Source organism: Cryptotermes secundus, unplaced genomic scaffold (genome assembly GCF_002891405.2).
Source record: "Cryptotermes secundus unplaced genomic scaffold, Csec_1.0 scaffold2154, whole genome shotgun sequence".
NCBI classification, from domain to species: Eukaryota; Metazoa; Arthropoda; class Insecta; order Blattodea; family Kalotermitidae; genus Cryptotermes; species Cryptotermes secundus.
This window is the reverse complement of record NW_019743682.1, coordinates 73,222-82,452: the sequence shown is the minus strand read 5'-3', so window position 1 is coordinate 82,452 and position 9,231 is coordinate 73,222. Positions and strand designations below refer to the sequence as shown.

Below are 9,231 nucleotides of genomic sequence, written 5' to 3'. Positions count from 1 at the left end.
GTAGTCAGGGTTACCATGCGCAAATGAGAGAAAATATGTTTCCCAGTTCACAAACTATACTACATACCTCTACTGTATGAGACAAATAGACAGGGGGCTTAAGAGTGTGCCAGGAAAAGAGACAATTTAAGAGAAGAAAAATATATTCAGCATCACAGATAGTGTGACAGTTGTAAGCAGACATGATTGAATAGCACGCTGGCAGCATTGCATGAACAGTGAATATGTTGACGTTTCTTGTGTAAATCATAATGCTGTCACTCAAAATGGCTGGCTAGTGAATATAACTATGATTCATCAAAGCAGCAAATGTAGAGGAATACATACCTGACGTATTTAATACACAGAATGACTGATCGTGAAAAGACATTTAGCTGAATAAGACAGACAAAGAAGACAGTGCTCTACTATAGATAATGTGGCATATTTGCTCAAAGTAAGAGCTGTGCAGCGAGAGAAACAGCCGTTGCTAACAAAAGGCTTTGCAACAAAATTCTTTTCTAGATAACGGCCATGAAACAGACAACAGAACGTCTGTTACTAGGCATCAGATGTTAGATAAATGACAATTGAATGACAACAATTGAACAAGCAATAGAGGAATAGTGCTTTCTGTGCAGTCCATGCCAAGATGTTATAATCAGAACTGTCGGGGGCAACCAGCGATTTGCAAGATTGCTCCATTGAAAGTAAGGCTCTAAAGAGAAGACTAGAAGGTTGGTGGAAAATGGCTGCCAGCCTGGGAGTTGTCAGTTGAAAGTCAGGCTGTGAAAAGAAGACTAGGAGATTGGTGTGAAATGGCGACCAGCCTGGGAGTTAGTCAGTTGAAACACTGGGAGAAGTGTGAGGGAATCTGTTATGAGAAGACTTAATCACTGCAGTTATCACAGAAGCTGATGAATCCCTGGTGTTAAAACCCATTACCAGAAAACGTTTAGTGAAGATAAAGAAGACTTTATGTGCCCTGTAGTCACAGTGGTATTTGGAGTGCATAAGTCAATGAGACTATTGTTGTTGCTGTGTTAAAATCCGTTGCCATGAATTAACTAATGTAGACTGAGAAAACTTTATGTGTACTGTAGTTACAGTGATGTTTGCAGTGTGTAATTCTGTGAGACTGTTATAGTTACATTTAGTTGCAATCCATAAGTGATCAGTAAACCTCATTACCAATTCAGGCTCCATCTAGAGTCACTCATACATATGACAGTAGAACAACAATAAACCAACAATGCCTTGAATGCTATATTATTGCTGCTGCAGTATTGTCTAACTGCTGAAACAAAATTAATACTAAAAAAGCCTTGATTTGTTCCATTAACTCATGTTTTGAACTTTTTTTCTTAATTTGCATAGTGGGGGTGGAGTCCAACTGGGTCCACTCAGCACAGCGGCCACTGATTGTCCTATTGTTGCCTGCCCCATGTGATTATGATGATGGAAAATTTGGTGGAATGAAGATTGGCAGGGGAAACTGAAGTACTTAGAGAAAACCCACCCCAGCGCCACTTTGTCCACCACAAATCCCACTTGACCAGACCTGGAATTGAACCCGGACCGCCGCGGTGGGAAGCCAGAAACTAACCACTTGAGCTATGGCGCAGCCCATGTTTGAACTAGATTTCCAAATGAATTGTAATATTCATCTAGCCTTCCCCTTCAGATCTCTAGGATTTTCTGAATGGTAGAGCAGCATGGATCTAATTTTAAAGTCACCAGCTGCACTGCTACACATCAGTAAATTCTAGTGCAGCTTGTTTACTGGCAGTAGTAATTTCCTCAGTTGATCTAATACTATGCAACGTAACACTATTCTTGAACCTGCTGAGCCAGTCTTTGCTTGCATTCAATTCTGTTGCATTAGTAGCACTTTCAATCTAATACTTCTTCCGGTAATCATAGAAGCTCATTCCTTGACGTTGAATGACTGAAACACTCACTGTAATGTTGTTTTCCTTTTATGTTTGTCCTCAATCTATAATTTTAAAGATATTTGCACTTCTCAGTCACTTCCCATCATCCTTTGTCATAATTGTCAACTGCATATTTCCAGCATTTTGTACATGGTCTTTAATTTTATTCTTTCCCATCACAACTGAATACACAGTTGACTTTATTAAGTCTGCTGAGTGTCCAGTTGAGGCTAAAGACTTGCTGTTTTGGCATGCTTAATTATTTCAAGCTTTTTCTCAATTTAATTAAGATATGATACCTAAACTTCATATCACTAGTAACAGCACTTTCACTTTCCTTTTCCACTAATTTTTAGAAAATATGCCAGAATGCACTGAAAGATAGCAAAGTTGCTGGAACTGCTGTTGGGTAGGCTGAGTGGTATACAATGACTGACACATTCATCTTTCGATGACTGAAAGACCAAGGACTGCATCCAAAAGTTGATTTAAGGATGTCAGTTTATAATGTCTGAAGGAACATACATATACACATTATGAATATGAATCAGTGCAACAGGACGCTAAAATGCAACACTGAAGGAACAAATTGTCTGAATGTTGAGCATCTGAAAGTCAAGTACTGCCTATGTACATGAGAACATCCTTCCATGTATGACAACAAAGTTATTAATCACTGCATGAAACACACATTTGACATTCTATATTAAATAACCTCTGATGCATACAGCACAAGCATTCATCGTTTTCTCAACAATACATTTGTTTTCTTGTTCCAGATAACTTGTAGTTCATTTCTGAGCCAGCTGTCTTTCAGTTTGACATGTGATCATTAATCCAACAGTCAGCTGTGCCTTAGGCAGTTCTTTGGTTCAGTATAACATGATGGTAGTTCGGTATTGTCTGTCAGCTGTCAACATTACAGTCACTCTTCTCATTGCCTAACGTTTTTAAGACAATACATTTTGCACCTATGTCATCAGCGGTGAATTGGATAGAATGTTGAAATACAATAGCATTTCATCAGCACTGCCTTGATATGTGGTGATACTTCTTGCAAAATGACATTCTTTGCTGTAAAGACAGTCTGTATTGCCACATAATTTATATATTCCATTCTGTAATTGGCTCCAACTTCTGCTGCTCATGAAATATACTGATGCTGCACTAAACCCATCTTGCCTTTGAATCAGCACACATATTCATGTTCCCATGGAGTTGGAATATCTGTTGTTTCCACCTTGAAATATTTGCTGCATGACACTGTACTGCCTTGCTGCCTCGCAGCTGTTTGTTTGTTCTCCATGTTTATTCATCATTCTCTTATAATCTCCAGTGTCAAAATGAACAACCTGAGAATATGGTCAGGCTATGTAGGTAGGTTACATAACCCACCTACATCTTCATCCTACCCTGACGATGGAGGCATCATATCTCTCAAGACATTACTGTCCACTTACAAGACTGTGCAATGTCACTGCCCAGAAGTCCAGTCTGACACTCATCACTGTGAGAATCTGAAAACTGATACATGTGGCATCATGTAAAGTGGTCACCTTTTTAATCTGCATCCCACAACTGCTCTTTGTGCAGTGATGGTAGGAAACAGTTCTTAATAAAAAAGGTAAAAGGTAAAGTTATCCCTGCAACTGCCATGAAGGCTCATAAGGTTATGAGAGGTTGAAGCACCCACAACATCTAGACAATCTGCTAACAGATGGTGGTAAGGTTGTCAGCCTTATGTGCTGGCCGCCCTTTACCCCCCAGGAATATTCCTGGTACTAATTTCTGTTAGAGGCTGAGTCAACCCCAAGGTCATAGTGAGGCTGGAAGCATTAGGTAAATTTAAAGAAATCCACCTCATCTGGACTCGAACCCATGACCTTCCACTTTATAGCATAGTGCCCCAACCAACTACATTACTGCATACCCCATAGTTCTTAATACAGAAATGAATAGGATATTAGTTTGTATAATTTAATATTTATATCTTAGATTGTAGATGAAAAGACAGGAGGTTCTAAAATGAACTGTAGGAAATATTCCCTAATTTAGTAATTTTGCCATGAATATTTCATATAATTTTTATTATTACTGTCATTCCTAAGTACTTGTAATTTGCCACATTTTCAGATATCCCTCTTTATATTGTAATGTTTTTTGTTACTTGGAATAGTTATTTTCTCACTGCCATTTCCCTCTTACAGCCTTGATGTCAGTTACGTCTTGTCAACTTCTGTTCCACCATACACAGCTGCACTGCCCTCTTTGTGCATCTTCTCTCTGAATATAATTGAAATTCACCACATGCACTTTTCGTGTCTGCTCTAGATGTCCACATTCAGTTAAGGCTGAACTCAGACTCTCTCACTTCTTGCCTTGCAACTGCATTTATGTCAACATTGAAAGAGAAAACACAAGTGCTGTTGCCTTCTAACTTCACCTCATTTCAGCCTACAACTTCACCTTGCTCTTAGCACTAGGTTTCCAGATTTGTAGATTGGAGGAGTTGGATCAGTAGCCTGATCTCCAAGATATCCTGATATAATACAGTGATTGAATATTTGGACATCATTTTTATTTATTTGTTCAAAATAAAAACATTTTGGAGACCATCCAGAGGTCAAGTGTACTCAGTTGGGCTCAATCAATGGAGCTAATTCCTGTCTCCAGAAATAGAGTACTGCTTGAATGTTGGTAGAGTTACAAGTTGTGCTCACATCAAGACATTAAAGTATGACATATTTTAAGAGTTTCTAAAGAGGATATCTTGAGTTTTGTTCCATATTGTAAAAGATATAAATTTTTTAAAACATACATATTTTTTGATAACCCTGTATTCTGAAACTAAAAAAGGCTTCTGGGAGATTTGTCTCCTCAAGACTGCAAGACTGGAGTCTGGCTGTCTCCTGCTTTTGTTATCGAAAGTGCAGTGACTTATGAGGTTTGAAATGAGANGTATGAAGTGAGAACTTATCTTGCCTGCTGTACATGGTATGTATACTTGTTCTGTGCAGGTCATACAGGAAAGGTCTGCTGGAAAGACAACTGGATTGCATTCCTTGACAGTGTGTTGCAAATGAAAATCTTTGGAAAAGATTCACGAGATCTCTCACTTCCAACTTCACTCCAGAAACTCACCATAGACCCTAAGCAGCATGCTGCTGAAGTCCAGAAACTTAGCAGTAAGAACAGTGAAGTTGGTGAGTTGGTTCAGTTGAGTTTACATGACATTGTTGAACTTTGGTACTGAGTAGTGAGATGTTACAAGCATCTTGCACTTTGCTGCTGCATGCATTTTAATATGTAGTGCCATCACTTAGGCAGTCTTAGTTTGAGTGTCTGTCCTGCACACTTCCAAAATGAGTGAAACAAAAGAGGCAATCAAATTCTATTTTAGAATTATGGGTATAGATGCTGTATGCTGTGTACACTACTTCAATATGAACTTCAGTCGGAGATCAGGATACATTCAATCTACAATACAGGTGGTGATATATATGTATCACAATGTATCTTGGCACTCTTTTGCTACATTTTTAGTGAAGCTGAGTCCAACAGAACACAGACTTCCACTGAGGGACAGTGCTGCAATGTATGCTTAAACAGACACCACATAAAAACTAAATGCATAGGATGTGAATGATTCTGCATTTACCCTTCATTTTCTTCCTATACCATTTTGATTTTAATTGGCAGTACTACTTTAAGCTTAGAGATCAGTGACTTAATTTTAAAGAGTGTATATTTAAGTAATGGTCTGACTCTAAATTATTCTTTTAAGCTTGTTTGACTGCATATGAAGATCATCCACGGGCCAAAACAAGTTGAACAATATGAATACTCGTCAATTAAATTATTGGTTGCATTTGATGGTATTTGTGAGTTTAATGATGAATGTTATTTTGGCTGCCTCTGTGGTCTAGTGGTCAGAGTTCCTGGCTACAGAGGCAGAGGTCCCAGGTTCGATTCCTGACGCTACCAGATTTTCTGAGAAGTAGTGAGTCTGGAAAGGGGTCCACTCAGCCTTATGAGGATAATTGAGGAGCTGTGTCAAGGAAATAGTGGTGTTGGTCTAGAAAACCAAGATTAATGTCCATGGGGACCCGTTGTGCTGACCATGTGACACCCTCTATCTGCAAAAGTTGGCACTAACTACGCCGACAGGTGGCGGTCTCTAAGTCGGTATAGTTCACTTGACTTGTGGGCTACAGGCAATGGAGTTTTTTGTTTTGTTGTTTTGACAGTGGTCCCAGTGCTTGTCTACAAGGAGCTGAACATCATCCAGTCAGCAGGTGTGGAATTTCGAGGGCTGAAAGCAAGTGAAATATCTCGGCACAAGCCCCTGAGGAAACCTGTGCTAGAGAAATATGTGTTGACACAGAATGTAGAGCCTGAACACCTGGACTTACACACCGCATTGCGGGTGTGCGTGCATATCACTTTGGAGAACCAGCCGGTCCCCCAGATGAAAGTGGTGGAGCTGCACACCCAAGGCTCCACACCTCTTGCACCTACTGTGGCCCTCATCCTTGCAGACAGGCCGCTTTCAAAGGCAAGTATAACAGTGTGGAATGCAGTGTCACTTAAGCTTCAGTCATGGGGTATTCACAGCCTCACTCTTCATTTCTATTGAGAGCTTCAAGGAATGGAAACTGACAGGGGAAGTAAGAACCTACAATAAAAGGGACATTCCAAGTTCTTTGGTCATTTCTGCCAGAATTTGGTCAGTACTTGACGATTTATATTTTTGCAGTGTTAATTGTTATGCCTTTTCAAATTTAACCTTCATTTCAAAGAAAGGGTAGAAAGGGCTACAGTAATAACAGCAGTTGAGCTTATTTGTATGGTTCTGAAATTTACAGGGAGACATAACAGTCCTGGCAAAGGCAGGTGACCTGTCAGGGACAGACCTGGACATGACAGGGATCAAGGTTGAAGAACATGAACTGTGGGAAGAGCAGAATTGCACACTGGTTATTGCATCAAACATCCTGCTTCATAGAGAACTGCTGCAGACTGCGGTGAATGCCCTGGCTGATGGGGCCTGCCTCCTGGCTCGTGAGAAAGTTGACACAGAGAGTGTGGTCAGCAATGGCTTCAGACTCGAAACTGTGTTTGAGAAGACTCTGAAGGATGAGAAGCTGCTGTTGCTCAGGAAGGTAACAGCACCACTCAGGGTTCTGGTTAAGGAGTGGAATCCATAGCTTTATTACCTTTTTCATAAGAGACTTGCATTTATCACTATTCTGAACCTAATGATTGCAGACCACACCCCCACCACATTCCTTTCAGATCAAAACCGTGGGCACATGTTTACCATAATGATACAATATTTCACATACTATCTTCAGCTGATCTTGTTTCAACTTTTCAGGCAGGAACAGTAATAATCCCTACATGAGAGCATACTACATAAGGTATTGCAAAATCCTAAGTAGAGTTACAGAAGTGGCTAAAAGGCAGCATTACTGTAGGCTTATAGCAACATTGGATAATCAGATAAAAACAACCTGGAATATAATAAAACATGAGGCAGGAAAATCACATCTGACTGAACACATACCATCTATCCTTATAAATGATGAAAAATTTGAGGACCCAGGAGAAATTGCAGATGCCTTCAGTACTTTTTTCTAAGAATTACAGAAAATCTAAACTTGCATCAGGAAGTGGGAGACAATGTCATTTCACTTTTAAGAGAGGCATTGCCTAGAAAATTCCCTGTCATTTCACTTTTAAGAGAGGCATTTCCTAGAAAATTCCCTGGTATTAAAACCATTCCAACCACTGAAACTGAAATAAAAAGTATAATACATTCCCTCAAAACAAAAACAAGTTTGTATCTTGTGCCAAATTTGTAACCAAGACGATCTCCACATCCACATGAGTTTGTAACTCCTGATAGGATTTATGGAAGTGAAATAAAGTATGTATGTAGGTTATGATGGAATAACAAGTAAAATTTTAAAGTTCATTCATCTCTAATCAGTAGCCCATTCACATCTGTAATCACTCACTATCAATGGGAATCTTTCTTCACTGTCTTAAGATTTCAGTAGTAAGACCACTATATAAAAAAGGGGACAAGACTAGTATGTCACACTACAGGCCAACTAGAAGCTAACTACTTCCTCTAAAGTACTTGAAAAAGTTATATACAATAGGTTAAGCCATTATTTTCAGAGTAACATTATACTAATCCCAGAACAGNCCAGCACGGGATGAAGGGGTAGGGATTAACATGGCTGGAAGGCATGACATCATCCAAGAGCCATAACATGGCTCAACAGTTTGGCTTTAGGAAAGGAATTTCCATTGAAAATGCAGCCTTTAAGTTAACAGACAGTATGTTGAAATCTGTTAATAAAAAAATGCAAGTTGGTGGAATATTCTGTGACTTGGTAAAGCCTTTTGACTGTGTAAATCATGAAATTTTATTAACTAAGTTACATTTTTTTGACATTCAAAGAACAACGTTAAGTTGCTTCAGATCCTACCTAACAAACAGAAAACAAAAGATTCGAATAAAATCATCAAATTCAATCCAAAATACCTATTCAAACTGGGGAAGAATAAAACATGGAGTTTCACAGGGGTCAATTTTGGGGCCTTTGCTTTTCATAATTTTTATAAATGACCTCCCTCCTACATTAAGGACCTCATCAATACCTATAATATTTGCAGATGACACTAGTGTTATAATTTCTGGTAAAAAGTTAGATGATTCCTGCATGTTCTTTCGCAAATGAGTAAATGGTTTTCTGCAAACAAGCTGTCCCTCAACCCAGAAAAAACAAATGTAATAAAATTTATAACAGAAAACTCACCACAATTGCCATTAAACATAGGATATAATTATGTATATATGGAAGAGGGAGTGAACACAAAATTCCTTGGCTTGCAAACTGATAATCATTTAAACTGGAAAAACCATATTGATCAGTTGATTTCAAAGTTAAGTAGAGCATGTTATGCAGTTAGATTCATGTTACATATTAGTAACATTGACACTCCCAAATCAATCTATTTTGCTTATTTTCACTCTTTAATGAAGTATGGAATAATTTTCTGGGGTAATTCATCTGACAGTAAAAAGGTATTTACATTGCAAAAGAAAATTGTTAGAATCATGATGGGTGTCAAATCCTGTAATTTCTGTAGAAATCTATTTAAGAGACTACAGATCTCAACTTTGCCTTGTGAATATATATATTCATTAATAAACTTCATTACAAATAACGAAGAACATTTTCAGATGAATGTGGATGTACACAGTGTTAACACAAGACACAAACACTGTCTTCATAAACCAATT

General features: G+C 38.5%; 1 protein-coding gene across 1 annotated transcript in view; it reads left to right on the top strand.

Moving 5' to 3' along the window:
* Positions 1-9,231, top strand: part of LOC111874303 (fatty acid synthase) — a gene marked incomplete at its 5' end in the record, with an annotated part of 84,064 nt that overhangs the window by 19,990 nt on the left and 54,843 nt on the right. The window contains 3 exon segments of the mRNA XM_033755402.1: positions 4,931-5,116; positions 6,161-6,468; positions 6,779-7,075. Of these exon segments, the coding sequence (XP_033611293.1) occupies positions 4,931-5,116; positions 6,161-6,468; positions 6,779-7,075 (791 nt within the window).